Genomic DNA, 23,220 nt, shown 5'->3' with positions numbered 1-23,220 from the left:
CGCCTGTGACATTAATGACTCCAAAATGACCTTTACACCTGGACAAATGTGTTTCTTACCTGATTTTGGGACAACATGTTGGCATGCACCATTTTCAAGCAGTTCTTGACTTTTTGTTTCCATTCTTTGAGTGTATTTGCTTTTTATTGTGAAAAATTGTATAATAAACTACTTTTAAAATTATTTGTTTTTTTTTTACCAGAAAAACCAGCAAATGGACAGTACCTTTTAACTTAATTTACAAGTGTTTTTTTAAAAAAAAAGGAACTATTTTTGGCAAAACAATTTTAAAAACAACATAACAATTAACAACATGTTTGCATAGTTGGGCCTACCTTTTTTATTATTTTTTAAATTATTATGGGAGTTGCATGGATATTTTGGAATAACTTAAATAATTACATAAGGGATTTGTTGCAAAACATTATGGAGTTAATGTCAATTGGACCAATTATTGGAATGTCCAAATATGTCTTTAAAGTCTGGGAAACCACTTTTAAAAAAAAAAAAAGTTTAACTTTTAAATAATACTTACTCCAAAAATGTTGTATGCCACATTGTTTGCATTTTCATATGCAAAATCCATAAACCAAAATGTTTACCCCCAAAAATTAAAAAAAATTACCTTGTGAGCTAATTTTGGAGTCAATAAATGAGATTGGTTTAAACAAACAGCTTTTATTAACAAAAAGAAAAACATAATAAATTAATGTCACAAAAACAAAATCAAATGGTCCATTGCGACCAGCAGCTGGACCAAATGTCCCCTCATTGCCATTATCTGGCCCAAAATGGCTTGATCCAGCATCCTTGGGTCTGTAGAAAGACAAATATGAGTTTCAAAAAAATGTGAATTTAAAAAGAAAAATCATACAAGAAAAACAGGATTAGTTACAGTTAAATAAAGTTTACATATCATGCTAATTTTGTTTCAAAACTATAGTGGTAACATAAATTTGCCTAAATTACCAATTGGCACCAAAACAAAAAAAACATGAACATGAGAATAGTGGTTTGAACAATCACTTTGGGATCTTAATTAATCCTTACACCATTTGTATATTGATTTTAGTGTAGAAATGTAATCAAAAACAATGAAACTTGTATTTGGCTCTGGCATATGTGGTTATTGTAAAGTTTATTTTGTTTAGAAACATGAATAAATTGGTCAAAAATTTGGGAAATAAAAAACCCAAAAAATTTACAAGAAATAAAAAGCGTTTTTAAAAAAAATAAAAAAATTGAAGCAAACTTTTTTAAAAAATACCACCCAAAATAAACAAAAAAAAACCAAAACATGGACTGCCCTTAGATTGTAAGCAGGGATACAACGGTGTATGCATATAGAGCAAATTTTTACACAATAATTGCAAACAACCCCCAAAAAATACCTGCAGGTTCAGGGCCAGGTTGGCCCAGATCCTCTTCCTCCAGTGGATGTGTGAAGACGGGGGCTAAATGTCTGGGGGGGATAAAGGGGAGGGGTTGGATTCAGGAGTGGGTGCATCAGGGGAGGGTGTGGGAATGTGGATGGGTAGGACAGGGGAGGGAGGGGTGATTTGGATTTGGGGAGCAGGAGAGGGAGGGGAAATAGGGATGACCAGGTCAGGGGAGGGTGGCGAAATTTGGGAGGAGTGGGCAGGGGAGGAGATGGTGGGAGTTGGGGAGAGGGGTCGGGCAGGCCTCCGTCTATGTCTCTGGATCCGCTCCCGACCTAAATGATGTATAGTTTGTAATATTAGCCAATATGTATACCCAAAAACATTTTTAATGTAAAACATTAACCCAAAAGAAAATATTAATCTTGAAAAAAAACAATAACAAGGTGTCATTTAGCCCGAAAAAAATGCATACTGCACACATGCACACGCATTAATGCAAATTTACATTAGCAAAGACAAAAAGTAACAACAGATTGTCATAGGTATATAAACATTCAAATATCCACTTACGCCTACGGATCCTCATCCGAAGATGCGCAAGCAGGTGGGCCCGGCGGCGTAAATCCGACCACTGGCGCTCTAATTGGCCGATGGTCCTCCGATATCCCAAGGCCCGCAACCTGCGCCGCACCTCCGCGTACGCCCGGCGTATGCCCGGTGCTTGCGTTGGTTGGTGACGGGGGGCGGCATGTCAGTAATTCTCCTATCAATTACTTCAGTGAGCACCAGCAGCTCAACACGTGTAAAAGCACTGGCTCTCATGATGGCAATGGGGTTTTTTTTTAACACAAATCAGTTTTATTACAGGGACCCCTAAATTTTGATTGGCTAATGTACTTTCATAAATAACATGAAGAATTCTATTGGTTAATGTGTGAGTCATGTGAACAACCCCTAAAAATATATTGTGACTTATGATTGGCTTCCTGCATTTGGATGCGTTAGCAACAAGCCGGAAATAAAACAATTTCTAACAGCCTTTGGATTGAAAAAAAAGAAGTTTGCTGTTAAAAGCGGACGGATTCTATGGACCAAAATGAACACAAAACAAACAATAAAGTTTATTGACATTCCAAAAAAAAAAAGATTGAAAACTTTTGACCAACAATTAAGTAAATTAAGGTAATGATTGGCACCAATCGATTCACGGATGTTTGACGAAGGAGAAACAAGGCAATCGACAAATGACAGGCCTAGTTCCGGTTGTAATTGTGCGAGCGAACACTTCATCCAAAAACGAGTAGTGCGTTCGCTATTTTGGACGCTCATTAGCTAGAGGAGGGGTTGTGGAAATATGGGGCGGAAGACTCGCTACGAGTGACCACACGTGCGAGCGCTTGGTTTGACATTTGGACGGACGTACCTCCTGCGGGCGAACGGCTGATAGAGTCCGGCTCTGAATCAGGCCCTAAGATTGGTCAGACACTCCCCTGATTTGGCATAGCACTCCTCCTCCTGACTCCACTCCATCAGCACTGCCATCAGCTCCCATCTCCTCTATTGGTCCTCCATCACAGAAACTGGTTATCCCCAAACAAACCAAGATGACGGAAACTCTGGAAGAAGAATACAAAAATGAACACAGCAGAACAATCCCTTGCTGTGACACTGATCTACAGTTTTCTTTTAGCTCAGGTTTCTCACTGTCACCTTTTTAATCCTCCCGGCACAAGCTCGCAATCGACAGGTCCATGTTATCGGCCTCGTCTCCGTTTTGTATCACCACAGGTTGGTTAACCTCCCTGTAGTGAGTGGAATGGACCCACGTATCTTCCTCGGCCACCCTTTGAGGATGTGGTACTTTGTTAACAACGTCAGATACGGACCTTTCCACCGATCAGTCAAACAACCTGAGCTAAAAAAATTCGGATCATAACACATTCCCCAGGTTCGACATCATGACAGTTTGCATCAGTCATGTTGGAAAATAACATTTTCAATTTCAAGTGTACTGGGTGATAGTCTGCAGATTCACTCTCCTTTTGCTTTATGGTGAAAATTTTGTTCCACTTAACTACTACTGGAAAATATATACCCAATTGAGTTATGATGCGGGAAATATTATCTTGGTTTACTTGGTCTGTTAAGGGAACGTCACAATCCAATACACAATCCGTGATAAATTTTGTCATGTCGGTACTGCGTGGTAGACAGGCCCTTAACACCACCCGCCAATCTTTATTAGTTGGCTAATGAGAACTACCCAAATTCCTCAAAAATCTTTGACATTTGGCTAGTTCCTTTTTGGGATCGGGGAAATCATTTATGATGGAATTTAGTTCTGCTGTTGTCCAAGGACAATGCTTTACCACTTCCCTCGTGGGCACTACACCGTTCGCATCTGCATTTCCATTCGGAACAGTTATTGTCCGAATGGGATGCAGACCGGTAGCGCTGCTACCTTTTGACCTTGTTACCTGGCTGGGGGTTTAGTCTGCTGCTGCTACATATGATATTAACAACTTCCTCTATGGGTGCAGAGGGGGCTAGCACTTCCCTTACTGTTACTGATGGAGATGATGGCACCAATTGTGATTGTTGTGGTGCAGCATCTATCATCTGTACAGCATGGGAAATGGCAGACATTACAATAGGCTCATCATCCACATCATGAACTTTTTCTTTATAGTTGCTTAAGAGAGGGTACAAATTACTTGTTACATTTTTATGGGTATTTTTGATAACTGTACTTGCACCTCCATCCACTTAAGGTGGAGGTGGTGTGCGTGAACTGCTGGCAATACCTTCTACAACGCGGCCTTGCCGCACGTGCGTGCCATTTTGCGGCTCGCTCGTATTGCAATTTAGCGTCGCGGATGCATTCTCTGGCAATGCGCTCACAAGGCTAGTTTGCGTCTCTTGTGTATTTTTAAGCTACGCATCCCCTTCATGCTGCCACAACTTTAAACATTCAGAAAATTTTACCTTTTTACCTCGAGAGCGCATCAGACTGATTATTATTATTATTATTATTATTATTATTATTATTATTATTATTATAATATAATGGACATTATTCAATACATCTTCATCAAAACTACCAATTCTAGGAAACGGTTTAACACTCTTCCTCGTCATATTAAACCATAAATCACAATACCTGGTTGCATTGGCACCGTACCCAATATGAACCAAGTGGCACTTCCAACAGCAGCAAATCATTTAACATCTCTACCGATCGCTTGGCCCTCATCCTGGGAGAACCCTAAGTTTTTCAATAAAGATTTAAATTGGTGAAAGACAGTCTAGATACTCTCGCTTACCTATGGAAGAAATTTCCAGATGCCGCAGCTCACCTACAGAAGAAATTTCTAGATGCCCCTGCTCACCTACTGAAGAAATTTCTAGAAGCCCCCGCTCACCTACGGAAGAAATTTCTAGATGGCCCCACTCACCTACGGAAGAAATTTCTAGATGCCCCCGCTCACCTACGGAAGAAATTTCTAGATGCCCCCGCTCACCTATTATCTCTCAGCTCACAATCACTAATTTCCTAGTGTGGCTCAACTACAATGCTCAAATAACCCAACCTAATTATTGAACACTGCAATCACACTGAGAGCCGGTCCCTACAACAAAGACAACATGTACACCTGCTGATGTGTATAGAATGGTAAGCTACTTACCAAGCTACTAGGCCAACTCCTGCACCTAGTAGTCAAGGGTCATACAATTCCCTTAACCTTTAGGTCCCGTGTTACACCCTAAACAAATACTCACAATCCCACACTCTTTTCCTGCGCAGAAAACTACACGTTAACCCAATTAGTGGCAACAATTAAAAAGAATGTAAACCTCAATGGCTTTGTTTAAACACGTGGCAGCACAACCGGAAGTACGTATATGTTATTGTGCAACCAGTCGCATACACAATAATGCGACTACCACACAACCGTATAACAACCTTTAGCTGCGTACACAAAAGTGCATCTTTACTGTGCGCAAAACTGCGACCCAGCCGCGTGTTCAATACTGCGGCACCCCTTTAAATGTTAGGTTCTATCAACAAAGGAAAACAAACTTTTTCCTTTCTTATCCCTGGATTCTAGTCAGCATCCCTGGCTCACACGAAAACGGGTAGCGATCTCTCAGCACCGAGCGGTTGCAGGTAAACCCTGCATGTGGCCACTCCACCCTTTTGTGAGATATCGATAACCGTATGTGCCGTGTTAGTGGGTAAGTGACTTCACTACGAGCCCCCAACTAAGGATGTGTCTTTGAACCTCTATACACCCCTGCCTATACCTTCTGATATCCTGCCTATAAACCTCTAAGGATGATGCTATTTTGCGTACGCAGTTATACAGTAAATAAAGACTCCAGACCTAGAACCTGTGGTTCCAAAGCACAAAGTATTATTCAAGTAAAAGTACAGTCAGTTATACGCTAGTTATAAGTACAATTTAGTGCAAAGGAATTATACAGACCCAAGTACAGTTATACATACGCAGCGCTCTGGACCAGATGTAGGCATCAGCAAGAAACCCCTCGTCAATCAGCATTCAGCACGAAGACTCGAAACCCAGGGTCAGAGCACACATATTTATACCCCCCAGAAATAGACAACACAATAGAGAAGTTTGTTGCTAATACCATTGGTCCTAAAGGAGAGGGCATATGTTACAAGGCATCTAACAGGTTGGTTCAAATAGACACAGTCCAGCCTCTAACAACTGGTGGTCTCTGGTTTCCCACCTCATGCAAATCCTAACAGTTGGTGATATAATGTACATTTTGTTGCTTGAAGTCTCTGCGGTCCATAAGTTGAGAATGCCTGTTGCGATCTCTACATCGATGTTACCGGAATACTGTTGAGAGAGTACGCATCAGTACAATACCAAACATGACTTACTTATCACGTATAAAACCTTAGTTACAAAATAATCTTTATTTCATAACAATTATGGAACTTATGGAACCTTGTATGTGAATATGTAATGTGTGAGTATGTGGGGTTTGATGTAAAGACGCTAGTTAGGTTTATCTGATTTGGGGGAGATGTGCACACATGCAGCTAATAAACAGCGTTCGCATGCAGGATATTGTGCATTCGCTACTGAGCGTCATGTTAGCAGCTTAACTGTGCGTAATGTGTGGTGTTCATGCATGAGATTCCATACACATATATATATGTGTATACATATATTTATACACATACACACACACACACACACACACACACACACACACATCTCATTCCTTATTTACAGTTTCAAACTGTAATGCAAATGTATTACCCCCAGCTGTGAAGCCGGGGGCCATTCTGTCTGGGTGTGGGACTAAAACCTGTTTAGGATTCAGACAAATTAAATTGTGTAGACCAATGCCTGGGTTTTATTACAATTGCCACAACTATACTTGCCTACATACAGGGATTCCCAATTTGTATGTAAAACACTCACAGTATCCTGGTGCATTGTCTATTCTATTTACTTTTCTCAGGGGCTGCATTTCTAGTTGTTTTTGGTAGATTATCAAAAACATTGCTATCTGTACTTAGCTTGTGAGTTGTAACTTAAAATAGCGCTCGTCGCAAAATGGCATCTTGCAGATTCTTGTTTCTAAAATGGAGTCTAGCTTCCATTTGCAAGATGGCGTCACGCACGCCAATTTCTACGCTGATTCCATCTCAGCCACTAATCCAGCTTCGATACATGGAATGTAGAGGGGTTGAATGCCCCTATTAAGAGGTGTAAGGTCCTTTAAACATTTAAAAAAGCTTAAAACCAAATGTGGCATTTTTGCAAGAGTCTCAGGGCCTGATTCAGAGCCGGACGCTCTGACAATAGCGCTCGCTCTGACTCAGGGCCCTCCTACCTCTTATTGGAGCGGCCTCCTGGCCGCTCGCATAGCTGTGGGTGACCACCCACAGCTTATGCGAACGGCCAAAATGATGGTCGCGATGGTCAAGACCATCGCGACTATCGGGCTTGCAACGAGACCCTGCGGTAGGGTCTCACTGCCGCAAGCCCAGGAGTGCTTTTGGCTCTATCAGATGTCAGTGGGTGATGTCAGTGGGGCCGGCACCAGATGGTAGGCGTTCCCATGGGAACGCCTCCGTCTGGGCAGCAACGCCCCCGGTACGCCCACCAAAGGGGGCGTGCTGTCAATCAACATCGATAGCACACCCCCTTTGTTGCAAGACCCATAGCGACGGCCTGGTCGTCACCATTCGGGTCTCGCGCATGTGCACGACGGAGCTCCCTCCATCGTGCACATGCGCACTAGGGCACCATCGACCCGCTTGCGAGTGCTCAGCGCTCGCGAGCAGGTCAGAATCAGGCCCTCAATTCTAAAGATTTGAATACGCTGAGAGATACATGGATAGGTGAATATAAGGCTGCCTCATTCACGTCCAAAAGCAGAGGAGCTTTGATTATTTTTTGTAAAAATCTCCCATATAGTACCAAAGACACATTGATAGAGCATGACGGTAGATTTCTCTTTGTTAAAATATCGCTATATGACTCAGTTTATGCCCTGGCTGCTGTTTATTCACCCACTGGCCCGAATAAGGTGTTCTTCACCAATTTATACGTTAGACTGCAGGACTGGATGGAAGGGGAGTTGATTTTGGGGGGAGATTTTAACTGTGTCATATCTCAGGGTCTGGATAGGTCTAATGTGCTAGGTAGGGACAGAGAGGCCTCAGTGTCCTCTGTACAATTGTTAATAGATTGCTTACAATTATGTGACCAATGGAGGTGCCGGAATCCTGTACCTCGTGAATATACTTTTTATTCACATCCACATCACACCTTTTCACGTATTGACTTTTGGTTATTATCTCAATCTTTGTATCAGAAGGTGGAGTCATCTGGGATAAAACCTATAGCAATTTTGGATCATGCACCGGTATGGTTCACTCTTTCATTACATTCCCCTATTCTTACATCAACTGGAGATTTCCAGCATATTTAGGTAAATCAATTGATTTTCGTACTCATTTAGAGGGAGCTTTTTTTTTTAATTATGTAGATGATTATAATATTGAACATCTGGATGATGTTAATTTATTTTGGGCAGCCTCAAAACCTGTGCTTCGTGGACAAATTGGAGTATGTGGCCAGGAAACGTAAATCGGTAGCTTCTAAATTGGATATATTTGGTAAGCATTTAACCAAAACATACGACTCTCTCATTTTGAGTGAGACACCTGAAAATAGACAGAGATATGTAGAGGCCAAAACTGAATATGATCTTTTATGTGAAGAACGTGCCCAATATTCATATGATTTTCAACGTAGTAAGTTTTTTCGAGGCTGCAATAAATCAGGAAGGTTATTGGCTAATTTGGTTAAAACTCATAGCATATCTTCACATATCTTACAACAACGGAATAACTCGGATGCTTATGCTACTCGACATAAATTTCGGAACGGTTTCAACAATATTATAAACAATTATATATGGCTACCCCTGAGTCCTGTGCACTAGCCATGAGATTTTGAGAGAGGCAGGTTTGCCAATATTAACGGAGGAGGAAAGAGATTCTTTGGTAGAACCAGTAACAGAATTAGAATTGTTACCATTAATTAAGGCATTGTCTAAGGGCAAGACTCCGGGGCCTGATGGTTGTGGAGCAGAATATTATCAGATTATTTCACCTCATTTAATGCCACATCTGTTAGCCTTATTCAATTCTATTAGTGCTGGAAATGCCCCACCGATTGGCTTTAATGATGCAAGAATTATAGTATTGCCAAAACCTGGAAGGGATCCTACATTGGTTCAATCCTATAGGCCCATCTGACTACTGAACCAAGATCTGAAATTGTTCACTAAGTTCCTAGCTCAACGACTTCAAAATATTCTTCCTAGAATTCTACATGGATACATAATGTGCACCTGTTAATAGCAGCTATGACTCGTTCTTAACAAATTAACAATAGAGAGGCTGTGATAGTTGTGATGCTGACAAGGCGTTTGATCACGTTTCTTGGTTGAATATAACACGTGTTCTCCACCTTCAACAATTTGGCACTCGATTTATTAATATTTTTTGATTACTTTACACGTGGCCTACTGCTTTTCTGATAATTAATGGATTGAACTCCTCTCCTCCTTTTTATTTATCAAGAGGCACACGTCAGGGATGTCCTCAATCCCCATTGCTTATTGATCTTGCCTTAGACCCCTTGATACGCACTTTCATTAAGAACGAACTCTGGAAAGGAATTTCGGTAGGGAATTGTATGATTATGGTGTCAGCATTTGCAGACGATCTTCTTTTGTATTTCAGTGAACCAAAGAGGGCTTTTCCATCATTATTACAAATATTAGACGATTTTCATGATATCTCAGACTTTCTAGTGAATTTTAATAAGACGGAAGCTTTAGCATTGTATGCTGATGCCAGACTGGGATGGGGAGACCAGTTTCCCTTTTGTTGGGCTCAGGGACACCTAACATATCTGGGCCTAAGATTTCCCAGTAGGTTGGATAGTTTATATTCAGCTAATATTAAATTTTCTATCCAACAGATGTTACAGGACTTTGAAAACTGGAAACATCTGCCTTTATCTTATTTAGGGATGCCATCTGTATAAGATGACTTCCTTCCCCTGATTATTATATCCGTTCCAGATGCTCCCTTTTCTTATAACAAAAAGTGATGCTAAAATAATTAATGGAGCATTATCTAAATTCATCTGGGCTAGCAAACATCCCAGAATTTCCTTATTAAAGTTGCAACAAGCACTGTCAATTGGAGGGATGAACCTGCCATGTGTACAGGATTATGCTATAGCAGCGAACAATAGGTATGTCCTGGATTGGATAGGGAATGGTAGTAATTTTACACATAGGGAAATGGATCAAGCCTTTAGTCCTGAATGTAATCTAGTCAGTTTATTGCATACACCACCCCAACACATTATTTCTGACATTAAACTTAATCCTCTTTTGAATACTCCTTGTTCTGCCTGGCGAATACTAAGGAAACGACTTAATCTCTCACACACAGGATCTTTGTTTAAACCAATATTTTCTGACTGCCTCTCAAGGAGGTGTTTCTGATAAGATATTTCGGGACTGGCATCTTGGGGGCCTTAGTTTGGTGTATCTATTTCTGCTGTATTACCTGTATCTACACTTAAAGAGCGCTATCCTAATATTCAATTTCCATTGTTTGCATATTTTCAAGTTCGAAGTTATATCTTAAAATTATTGTCTCACCTTGACTGGTTGGATAAAACTAACACTCTAGATGCTATGGTGAGGAGTGGGATGGGCAAGTCATGTTCTACTTCGGTGCTTTATGACTATACAGGAAGATGGTTAGATCTTTCCAAAATTGATACAGGATTGGCTAAATGGAAAGCTACATTTCCAGATTTAATGCTACAATCTGTCATTACGTCCTGCATTACACTAAATAAACAATTAATCTCTTACTCATATGTAGAGATGCATTATAAAATATTACACAGAGCATATTATACCCCAAAACTTCGATATTTAACAGGAGCCTCAGACAATTCTAATTGTTTCAAGTGCTCAGCACCTAAAGCTGACATCGTACATTGTTTATGGTCCTGTGAGATTGTAAAAGCATTTTGGAAGGAGGTTCAGTCCTATATAAATAATAGATTACATATTTCTTTTGAGATATCTATGGCATGGGCGCTGTGGAATTATTATCCTCCCACACTTCACCCGAGAATTTCTATGGGAAAGCGTTTGCTATTAGCTAGAGTAGCAGAAACAGCAAAAAAACAATCTTCTCACAATGGATCGACTCCAACTCTATACCTTTAACGCTTATGCTACCAAGATTACTGTATCTTTATCAGATGGACTGGGTGGAAAGCTTGCTTGATATAGCGAATTAAGCTCAAAATTTTTCTGAGATATGGCTTCCATATATTGTCACCTTATCACCATCTACCAAAGAAAGGATACGTAGAATAGTAAATCTGACTACTTGGTATAATATGGAGATACTTGAAAAGGGCCATCCAGCATTTTAGTGGTAAATTATTATTTTCCACAGAATTTCTATTATACAGAATGAGGATATTTGTTGTGCCGCATGGGAATGTTTATATATTGTCCAACCACTATATGGATCCTGCTATGTTCTCCGTATTATCTTTATATGATCAGGGGCGGATTGGGATGGAAAACCAGCCCGGGAAATTTCTGGAAGCAGCCCTAAGGGGGGTGGGTGTGTTGAGTAGGTGCGTCTGTTGAAAGGGCGGAGTCTGTGGAGGAGGGCAGGATACTCCCTCATCTTAGGGCCTGGAGCTGATTTTGCAAGCCACTGAGGGGAGTAGGGCCGGCAACAGAAATCTGGGTGAATGATACCCTTTTATTTGGGGCCCCCCATCCCCCTGCACTAGGTACAGGCCAGTCAGTTTGAAAGTCTTTTCTTATCTATACGGTGGTTTCTCAACAACAGGGAACCTCTGAGGAATTTGAGCCTCACTGGGCAGCGTCTTCAGCCACTATTCACTATTCATGTAGAAGATCATATTGTCTGGAAGATGCCTGTTTATGTACAAATATAACTAATGTCATCATCATAACCTATAGTAGCAGAAGTTTGTGTGCAGGGTAAAATTAATTTCCCTGACCAAACAATATCTGTGTCTCCAGATGCCTGTACATCTCTCCATCCCCAGGCTCCCCTGTGGTTCTCCAGGCTCCCTCTGTCTCTCCATTTCCAGGACCCATTGTCTCTCTCCAGGACCCCATGCGTTTCTCCATCCCCAGGACCCCCGTGTCTCTCCATCCCCAGGCCCACCTGTGCTTCTCAGCCTCATTCCCACAGCACCAATGTGTTTCAGCCTCATTCCCTCAGCACCAGTGTGTTTCTCAGTCCCATTCCCCCAGCCATAGTGTGTCTCTCAGTCCTATTCCCCCAGCTCCAGTGTGTCTCTCTGTCCCATTTCCCCAGTCCCAGTGTGTATCTCTCAGCCACATTCCCCAGTGTGTATCTCTTGACCCCATTCACCCAGCCCCAGTGTGTGTATCAGCCTCATTCCCCAAGCCCCAGCGTCTCCAAGCCTCATTCTCCAGCCCCAGTGTACCTCTTTCAGCCTTATTCTCCAGCCCCAGTTTGTCTCTCGGCCTTATTCCCCTGCCAGCCCTTGTGTATCTCAGCCCCTGTGTGTCTCAGCATTATTCCCCAGCCCTTGTGTCAGCTCCAACCCCCCCCAGCCCTGCATCATTAGCTCACCCACCCCTCCCCCCCGCGTTGTCAACTCCCCCTTCCCTCCCATCTCCCCCAGACTCACCCCACAGCCAACACTTACCTGATGATGCTCTGGCTATCCGCTGCTTGTCCCTTTGGCCAGCCAGCTGCATCACCTGCTGCTTCTCTGGCTGCCCGCTGCTTGTGTCTGTGGCCGGCCAATGGCGTCACCGTGCAGGCTGCCAGTGCTTGTTGCAGCGTGCATGGAATGGGGCCGGGCTGCGCGAAGGGGCTGGAGGAGGAGCTGTCAGCTGTGACTGACAGGCTCCGCAAAGGCTTATGGGAAGAGCTGCTGCCGGGCATGTGCAGCAGCTCCCCCGTCAGTCATTTTTTCCATTAGTAAGTATGCGCAGAAGCTGTACTACTGTAAAGCTGCCCGATTGGAGCTGAGCTCCGATTGTGGCAGTGGATGGGTAAGTGGAGGGTGGCCGGCCATAGTAGGGACCAGCCCAGCGGGCACCAGCCCGGCATCCCGGCAGCCCAATCCGCCCCTGCTGGCTGTTAAGTTGAGAATCTTTTTGTTATTGTATAGCATATACCTTTTCTTTTCTTTCTATCACTATGTCATTGAATTGTCCCTTGGTATGATATATGGAGAAATGTACTCTCTGTTTAAATTGTTTAATAAAAATATTATTCAAGCCTGGGGAACTTATGAAAGGATTTCCCTGGCTGTGGCATTATCGCCTACTAGAAAGGGTCAGGTGCTGGTTATGGCAAATACAGGGGATCCTTATGCTTAGGCTTTTTGTCCCCTGCATTTCAAAAAACAGGACTGGCTCAGCCGAGCCCAGTGCTGGTTGTGCTAAATACAGGGGACCCCTACGTCATTTGTCCCCTGTATTTTGACAACCAGGACTGGGTCTCCAAAGCCCGGGGCTGGTTTAGGTGTGTGGGGGCACCGTTTAAAAAAACACTTTTATTCATTTTTTTACACAGATGCACGGATGGATCTCACTGATCTGTCCATGCATCTGTGTCTTTGGCATCTAAGTTTTGATGCATGCAGGGATTCTAGGTGAGTAGGTGAGATAGTGAGTGTGCATGTGTTAATAAACTTGTACTTTCACGATGTGTGTGTAATATTTTTTTTTTATATATCTTTTGCACTAGAACAACAGGTACCAGCAGGATCGTAATTCCTTGCATGCTGGTATTTGTGGTTCTCCAAGTACCAGCATGCGGGGGAGGCTTGCTGGGACCTGTAGTTCTCCTGTAAAAGACAATATTATTTAATCTTTCTTTGCACTACACTCTACACTATCAACCCGGCACCCACCGCTCTAGGGGTGTCGGGGATAGCCCCGACCTATCAGCCTAGGCCTTGGGTGCCATGGAGAGGGGAACCCCTTTATTGGGGGGTCTCCACCTTTAGAACATGATAAGAGAGAAAAAAATCAGACTTGTTTGGGGGCACTACTTATAATGTAGATTGAAAATAATTAAAACTTAACTTTTAATATCACTATTTAGAATAAATTGGACAAACAATAAACATATAACGTATATTAATACATAGAAGGATAAATCAAATAAATCATGATTTTCTTACATATGACATAATGCCCTATAGAGAGATAAAGGAGATAGTATATGTCTAGATCTCCTAAAAGCAGACTGCAGGCAATCAATACAGTCTGACAGTAATACACTGTTGCTCAAACAGCACACTTCTACAAGTTCATGCACATCCTATAGCCTTAAAAATAAGGATACACTTCTGCAACATTGTAATCCAGATATAACTTGTAGCACACAGTATCCAAAGCCTTTAACAGATTTATATACATCACATAGTCATAGATTTACTTGGAATAAATTGTCGCAATTCAGTAGTTCAATAATGAAAAAGTAACAAATTGTATTCACCGTTTCATAAATAGATGTATTAGTAGTTAACGCTGTATTTCACAACAATTTATAACATATATTGAACCACAATCAAATTACATATGTTATGTACACAGTGATGTGTTGCAGAAAAGAATCCTAGGGTCTATTATAAGAGGACCATATATAATAAGTAACCAAGTTACAGATTAACGTACTGATCAATTAGTACAATAGACCTCTAGGTAGCATCATGCCCTTAGCTTTACATAAATTGCTAATATAAAACATCAGTCATATTCTCAACATGTATATTAGCAAAATTGCCACACAAAAAAATAAGATGATCATTGATACTTAGCTATCCGTAGGGATGGATTCTAACTCAGCCATTCATATACCATTAGGGTCTAAAATCCACGAGGCCACTGTGCCTGGATACTTGGTTCCGCGTGTGGATGCATGCGGATCGTGCCGGAGCTCGCGGCAATAATAAAAGGGATTCCCTCCCTATAGTGTTGTCAGGCTGACAGCCTGAATCACGGAGCGGCTTCCCCGTTTTGAGGTGCGCTGTAGCAGGAGGCACGCGGCTATGAACAGCGGGTCTCTCTCATGCTGTTTCCAGGGAGGTGCCTGGCCGCTAACCGCCGCCAGGCGCTGGGGTCCCCACCTTCCCAGGGATCCCTGGCCTGGGCTGACTAGTGGTCAGGGGTAATGGTCTGGCCAGGGGACCTGGTGAAAGGGTTCCCCTCGCTGTGGCTTTACGCCCCTTCTAGAAACGGTCCGAGCTGGTAGTGGTTTATACTGGGGACCCCTACACTTTTTGACCCCTGTATCTCCAAAACCAGGACCAGCTAAGCAGAGCCCAGTGCTGGTTGCACTAAATACAGGGGACACCTACGTCTTTTGTCCTCTATATTTGGCAACCAGGACTAGCTCTGAAAAGCCCGGTGATGGTTGTGCTAAATACAGGGGACCCCTATGTCATTTGTCCCCTGTATTTTCTTAAACAAGACCGGCTGTGAAATCCTGGGGCTGGTTGTGCTTTAGGGAGGGAGTAACGACCATTTTTTTTTTTTTTTCATTTTTAACTTGTTTTCATATTTTCTAACATAGATGCATGGACGGATCTCACTGATCCGTCCATGCATCTGTGTCTTACTGATTTTTTGATTCTCAGATGCATGCCGCACTGATCCGTGCGTGCGTCTCTGAATATTATTTTTTAAACAGATGCCTGCATCATGGGTCTCACTGATTTGTGCATGCAGTCAGCTGTCTTTAGATCTTGCACGATAGTTCTTATACGAAAATGTGCTGTTTAAGCACCATATTGTGTCCTGGAGTGACGGGGAGAGTTTAAGGGAAATCGTTCACGATATCGCATCGTGAGCACATCATTCCGTGTGTAGGGTCCTTATGAAGCAGTTCATGGCTGGGATCATCAGCGCCAGTGAGCCCCCTGTCCCCCGCTCCTGCCCCTTTGCACTGCCACTGCTCCACACCCCCGCACTGCCCCACTTCTGCCACTGCCCCGCACGCCTGCAGCCTGCCCCCGCAGCCGTCTCTCCCTCTGCAGCCCCGAAACACTTATGCTGCTGCTGTCCCCTCCACCACCAGCGCTAGTGTACCATTTTTTTGCCCTTCTCCCGTGCAGCTGCTCCCGTCCCTGATGGTTCATAAATTATAAAAAAGCAATGAAATTCCATAGACAAAAAACCCTACGGTTTCACATATCCCATTAAGGCTGCTTAGACATGTTCTGAAATTTCACAAAACCTACTGAATTTTTGCCACTCAAATTAAAAAAAGCAATGAAATTCCGATCATTAAGGCTGACACCTTAATGGACATGTTCCTTGCACAATACATAATTTGGTATGCCATGACACCCTGTGGTTAACTGCAGATTCAGCACTCTCACATAGTGAGATTGCTGTCACTCACAAAATGGTGGAGATGACAGCAACTTCCTTCTTGCAGTGGCACTTCAGTGACAGCGCTGCGGCACCCTGCACAGTTTGGGAACCACTGGTCTATGGAATATACTGTATAGATATAATGTAATATTTTTTTTTATTTATTTATTTTTTCTTTTTACTTAATGAATTAAATAAGTTTTATACTTGATGCAGTAGTACAACAGTTTGTATTTATTTACGTTGTTTAAGGACACAATGCTCTCATGTTTCTGCCTGTGGAGGGTTACTTTGATTATGTGATTAAATTTGACGTGTGGAAAAGCTATTGTTGTAAACTTTAAGCTGGTGGCAATTAAAATGTTAACATCTTTAAAGCAGCTGGGGCTCAGTCCTTTGCACCACACTCATCTAAGTCCTAAAGACACTACCAAGAGATCAGTCTGAAGCTAATGTGCACCTGCAGTCATTCTGTTGTTCTAAAGACTCCTATAGCCAGATACTAGGGGGTATATTTACTAAAGTGCGGGTTTACAAAAGTGGAGATGTTGCTCATAGCAACCAAGTAGATTCTAACTATCTTTTTCTAGAAGGTACTAGATAAATGGTGAGTTGAATCTGATTGGTTGCTATGGGCAACATCTACACTATTGTAAACTCGCACTTTAGTAAATATACCGCTAGGGCTTCAAATGTTCTTAGTTTTCTATGTTTGTGCATTTAATGGTGAGCTGTACTTTATGGTAATCTGCACTCAGAAGTCTGCTTCAGTATATCCACCTGACTACTAAGTTTCATAAAGCATTGCTGTGGTATCTGTTTGCGCCCACTACCCACAAATACACTTTTTGTTAAATCTTATAGACCCTAATTTATTTTTGTTTTGTTCACAAGGTTAAATGAAGGTCTTACAGTCTATCTGGAGAGGAGGATTGATGGCCACCTTTATGGTGAGCAGTTTCGACAGTTTGAAGCTTTGGGAGGCTGGAAAGAATTGCAAAATGCAGTATGTTGAAACCCGTAAACTGTACTGTACTGTTTGTTGAATCTCTTTGTTGATTATTTTGCAAATCATTTTGTGTTTGTATATAGATACGCTATATATATTGTATATATGTGTGTGTGTGTGTGTGTGTATATATGAATGTATATACAGTATATATATCTTATGAGTCAAAGTCCTTGATAAATCGTTTTAGGGTATGGCCTAGTGACGTGCTAGCAGCGCCCTCTATTCTATCCCGAAGCCGGTCTTCAGCGTGTCTGCAGTTGCCGAGACTGAAAAAGCAGAGACTGAGGGGTACATTTACTAAGATTCGTGTTGGTCCCGATTTGCATTCTCGGGTGATAATCTCACTTTTTTGCCAATCGGGAATTTATTATCATTAAAGTCGGGTGATTTGTTCATTTTTCAGGTTGAAATCGGGCGGTTTTATGCCGCAAATTCGGCTGTTTTGAACAATAGAAATTATATCACGATTGGCTCAATTCGGAAGTACTTTTCATTCATTTCTACCAAATCGGGAATTTTACCATTATTCCTTTTGCTAATTTTGGCCGTTTTACACTGAAATCGTGGACTCAATAGAAGTTTTAAATGCACCACCTTCAGAGCTGCGAGTTGCATTCCAACATACAAATCTGTGTGATTTGTGTATGTTTACGAATGGCTAGTGTGTTGTAAGGGTTAAGTTTAGTGGAAAAATTAACGTGTGGTACCCCCCAAAAAGGCTAACCAGCCCCGGGCTGCAGGGCCAGTCCTGGTTTTAAATATAGGGGGAAAAAAATTGCATAGGGGTCCCCCTATATTTAAAACCAACACCAGACCCAAAACGACCTGGGTATAATGCCACAGCCCGGAGACCCTATTACCGGGTCTCCAGTTCCAAAGCATTATCACCCCAAGCTGCTCAGGCCAAGCCGGGGATCTCAGGGAAGGTGGGGACCACATAAAAAGGGGTCCCCCTCTCCCGAACCCCAGGCTGGGTCTGAAGCCCGGGCCTCTTCCCCGCACCCCTGGAGCGGTGGGTACGGGGATAATGGGGGGACCAGATAAAGTGTGACTATTGTATTTTACAGTGGAACTACAGGTGCCAGCATGTCTGCCATTTGGAGATACGGGTGCCGCACGTCAGCTGGCACTTGTAGTTCCACAAGTACTAGCTGACGTGCGGCACCTGTATCTCCACTGTAAATTAAATAGTTAAAAAACACATCACTCACACACCGTAGAAAGTAGAAGTTTATTGCACACCTACCACACTCTCACATACTTACCTGCTGCCCGATGTTCACGTCCCCTTGTCAACATAAAGTATCCATGGATGTACCTGCAAACAAATTCCAGTACTCACCTTTTGTCCCACAATGTTCTCCGCAGAAATCCATTATGGACCACGGACTCACTTTAAGTACATGCTGAAGCATGTAGTTACAGTACGCGAATGACAGCTCATGGGAATAAGCTGTCATTACTCCCGGGCCACGAGCCAATGAGCGGCTTTACATTAGCGCCCGCTCTTTGGCTGGGAACCATGTGGGTTCCAGCCAGGACCAGGACAGGCTGACAGGTCCGGGGCTGGTTAGGCTTTTGAGGGGGGACCCCTTGTCATTTTTTATTAAGAAATTAACCCTTAAAATGTAAAAAAAAAAAAACAAGCAGTCTGCACATATTTCACTGATATGTGCAGCCTGCTTGTTCGGGAGAGAAATTTGGGCGGTGAAATCGGGACTTCAGAACAGACAGGATCGACCAAATACACCATCAATCAAAACGATCCTGTCAAAACCAGGAGCTTGGTAAATTAACGATTTTTAAAGTGAAAAAAAAACGTCTGTTTTTGATTGATACTATCTGAGTTGAAAAACGGGACCAATTGGGACCAAATCGAAACTTAGTAAATTTATCCCTGAGTGTCTGACCATAAGGGTATACGACCGCAGGATATATCCTTCCATCCAGCATTTACCTGCATTTGGTCATCAGCGACGTTGGCCCATCTGACGTGCGGCACATCAGGTGGGACGACGTTGCTGACGACGCACGTGAACGTGCGATTGCCAGTACACACTGAGGGATGTGGACAATATGTTGTTCCAATTTGCCTCAAAACGACAAATATTCCAATATATCACCTAATGCATACCCCACCTGAAGGATGCATGAACAGTTCCTGCTGGTCCTTTTGGTTCACAATGAGATCTAAAATATTTGCGGGACCAAGGGCCACTTATGAGGCTCCTGACTAATATTTTGCTACCATCACTCTTTTTTTCAAAAGAAACCAATACTTTTTTGTGTGAAAATGCCAAATAAAAAATAGTTTATTATAGAATAGAATGTTAGACATACAGTATTACAGCATATTCAATGTTCTTTCTTGTAGGTGAATGCTTTTGGTCCAAATAATCCTCTCACTAATCTTGTGCCAAATCTGCATGAAGTTGATGTAGATGACATCGTTTCATTTGTCCCTTATGAAAAAGGATTTGCCTTGCTTTTTTACCTTGAACAGCTCCTTGGAGGTCCAGGTTTGTTTGCTACCAAATCTACCAAGACATTTTTATGGGGGAACCAATGTAGTATAAAGTGGGAGGCACATATAGAAACCGTTGTAATTCCTACACCGTTCACCTGATTTGGATGTAATTACCCTCAAATTAAATCTGAAAGTCTGCAGTTAAATCACATCTTGTTTGTTTCATTTCAAAGCCATTGTGGTGGTGAATAGAGGACAAAATATGAAAATTCTGTCAATGTCCCAATATTTATGGACCTGACTGTATGTCCTGATACATTTATCCGGGGCTGTGATCAGAAATTGTGGGGCCCGGGACTAACAAAATAGACAGGGCCCCCCAACCACCGCCCCCCTTTTCTGCAAATCCAGCCCTGCAGTGTCTCTCCTTCTACAGCCAGCACCCTTCTGTTTCCTCATCCAGCACCCCCTTATGTCTCCCTAACCAGTACGACTTGTCCCGACATCCTCCCATATGTGTCACCAGCCAGCCCCCATTTTATGTCACCAGCCAGCCCCCCTTTTATGTCACCAGCCAGCCCCCCTTTTCTGCAACTCCAGCCCTGCAGTGTCTCTCCTTCTACAGCCAGCACCCTTCTGTTTCCTCATCCAGCACCCCCTTATGTCACCCTAACCAGTACGACTTGTCCCGACATCCTCCCTTATGTGTCACCAGCCAGCCCCCATTTTATGTCACCAGCCAGCCCCCCTTTTATGTCACCAGCCAGCCCCCCTTTTATGTCAACAGCAAGCCCCGCTTCTGTGCCTTCAGCAAGCCCCAGTCTGTGTGCCTCCAGCCAGCCCAGCATCACTCACTTACCTTACGTTGTTTGCTGCTCCTCTTCATATCGCGGCACCTCTCAGCGGTCTGGCGCTACGTAATGACATCACGCACACTGCGCCGCATTAAAAGAAAAGACTTTCTTATACATGCATCTGTCACCGGGCCGGCCGTCTGAAGAATTGCCCCGACATGGGGGAGCCAGAGGCTGTGGGCCTGCCAAGCCACTAAGGGCAGCTCTGGGAACTGTCCCAAGTTCCTGGTGTCCTGGGAGCCAGGGGTGGGCCCCCTTTTCTGTTCGGGCCCGGGACTTCAGTATAAATAATTAGAATGGTGCTCTGCACAGGCACTATAAACAGTGCTGTATTGGAAAACCTTGGGCCAGCCAGAGTGAAATATTTTGAAGGAACTCCTTTGTGTTAAAGAAAATAGTATTGCACATATTGGGCCTTGTTCTGAGTTAAACGCATCTGCACCGTTTTTCCATTTTTCCATCGGTCTGTTGCAGCTTGCTTGCTATCTTATGCTAATGCTGGCCTGCCCACTGTTTTCCTATCTGCAGCCATTGTCCTTAGTATCAGCACTTACTCTCATGCTGATTGCAGAAGTTACATCAGAGACAGATGTCCCATCCATTTGCACACTCCAAAGGAGCACAGAAGTGGCATACACATCCTGTGAGACAGATCTGTTTTGTGCGATCGCATGGTCGCCGCCCAGAAATGCTAATTTCACGGAAGTAGTGGTCTGTCCGCTCTTACAGTCACTGTTCTGTGTGCATGGTGTGGCACATGTGCAGTCTGCAATAGCTTTCTACATCGTATGTGCAGTTAGCAGATATCCACAGGATGCACCCCCATTTGAACTTGTATCCCACTCTGAATCAGGCCCATTGCCTCAATGTTTATTATAGCACACTGCAATGTGCAGCCTATCCCACATAGATTATTATCAACAGTGTCCAATCATATAATTCCCAGCAATGACTATTTATACTATGTCAAGCACAAGTTGGGTACCGGATGCGGTTGCCTAGGGATCTCGGCGGTCATAATTACGACGCTGGCATCCCAACAGGGTTAGGATACCGACACCTGTCAGTAAGTATCCTAAACCCGATCACTAAACCTAACTCTCCCCACCAGTGTCTGACCCTAACCCTCCCCCTAACCCTACTACTTACCATCAGGATGGTGGTGGCGGGCCTCTGACTGGTGTCGGGATTTCGGCGCCGACATTGTGAGCGCCAGCATCCTAACAGCTGGGATTTAAACTACATCCGGTAAAGCACTATATTCTGAGCCACTGTTTCTTTTTTGGGGGGACTTGCTCAGAATCCCTCTGGAACCATGTTTACATACAAGGCTGGATTAAGGTTTCTAGGGGCCCCAGAGCATGTAAATTGAGGGGACCCCTAACAATAAAATTGTCAAAATTATATACTGGCAGTTTAATGAAGCCTCCCGGTGACCGGCATACAGTAGATTCAGCCTCCCAGTGACCGTCATACAGTAGACCAGAGGTTCCCAAACTTTTTTGAATAAGCCCCCTAGAGTATCTGCGTTGCTTTCACGGCACCCTAAGCCACAAGTTTGTTGGAAAATTCATAAAAAAAATTAGTAAAATAGCATAGTGAAATAAATTGTGCTTACCTGTCATCCTTGGGTTCAGTTACGTGGTTGTGGACTGGTTTGAGCTTCTGTTTGCCCACATACTTACATTACATTGAACAAAAATAATTTGATTTGGTGCTGGACCACCAACCTGAGGCACCCCTGCAAGTGTTCTGAGGCACCCCAGGGTGCCACGGCGCACAGTTTGGGAACCACTGCAGTAGACCTTTCACACTGCCAGCAATAAACCGGGTTATTTCACGTAAACGCGCAGCAACCCGGCTTATTATGCAGTGTGAAAGGACCCAGTTGAAATAACCCAGGTCGAGCGACCAGGCATTTGAACTCGGGTAACGAGCAGGGTTGAACATGTTTTCAACCCAAGCGCTGGGTCAGCACGTGATGGTGGTAATGTCATCGACCCAGCAATAAGCTGGGTCGGGCTGCCAGTATGAAAGGGGTCTCACCCGGATCGCACCCGTGTACAAAATCCCAGGTGCGACCCGGGTTTGCAGTGTGAAAGGGGTATCAGCTTCCCAGTGATCACCATACAGTAGACCAGTGTTTCCACACCTCGGTCCTCAAAACAGAAGTGGGCCATCCAGTTGGCTAGATGATGCGATTTGGGGGGTGGGGCCACAATGACATGATCAAGGCACCACATCCATAGCCAGGGGCCTATTTATATTGGGTGCAGGGTGTTGCACCCATATTATACTTACCTCTCCAGACTCCCACGTTGGCGCCGGTGTCAGCACTGTAAAAATGCCTGGAAAATGTCCGCCGCTGCCATTTTCCCGTCGTCATACGCAGTACAAGATAAATGGCCGTGGAGCCATTTTTCTGGTGACCTGCGCATGCTCTCTAGACTCTGGGTACACTCTAGTGCCCAAAGTCTATCAGTGCGGCGCTGTGCTCAG

The 23,220-nt window shown here is 43.4% G+C and overlaps 1 protein-coding gene across 1 annotated transcript in view; it reads left to right on the top strand.

Moving 5' to 3' along the window:
- Window positions 1–23,220, top strand: part of LOC148538314 (leukotriene A-4 hydrolase-like) — a 154,715-nt gene that overhangs the window by 109,752 nt on the left and 21,743 nt on the right. The window contains exons 11-12 of the mRNA XM_088453652.1: window positions 17,283–17,394; window positions 19,775–19,919. Coding sequence (XP_088309778.1) covers window positions 17,283–17,394; window positions 19,775–19,919 — 257 coding nt within the window. The remainder of the gene's footprint in view (window positions 1–17,282; window positions 17,395–19,774; window positions 19,920–23,220) is intronic.

Source organism: Taudactylus pleione, unplaced genomic scaffold, assembly GCF_031769625.1.
Source record: "Taudactylus pleione unplaced genomic scaffold, aTauple2 ptg000040l, whole genome shotgun sequence".
NCBI lineage: Eukaryota > Metazoa > Chordata > Amphibia > Anura > Myobatrachidae > Taudactylus > Taudactylus pleione.
The sequence above is the reverse complement of the archived record's forward strand: the minus strand, read 5'-3'. Positions and strand labels throughout refer to the sequence as shown.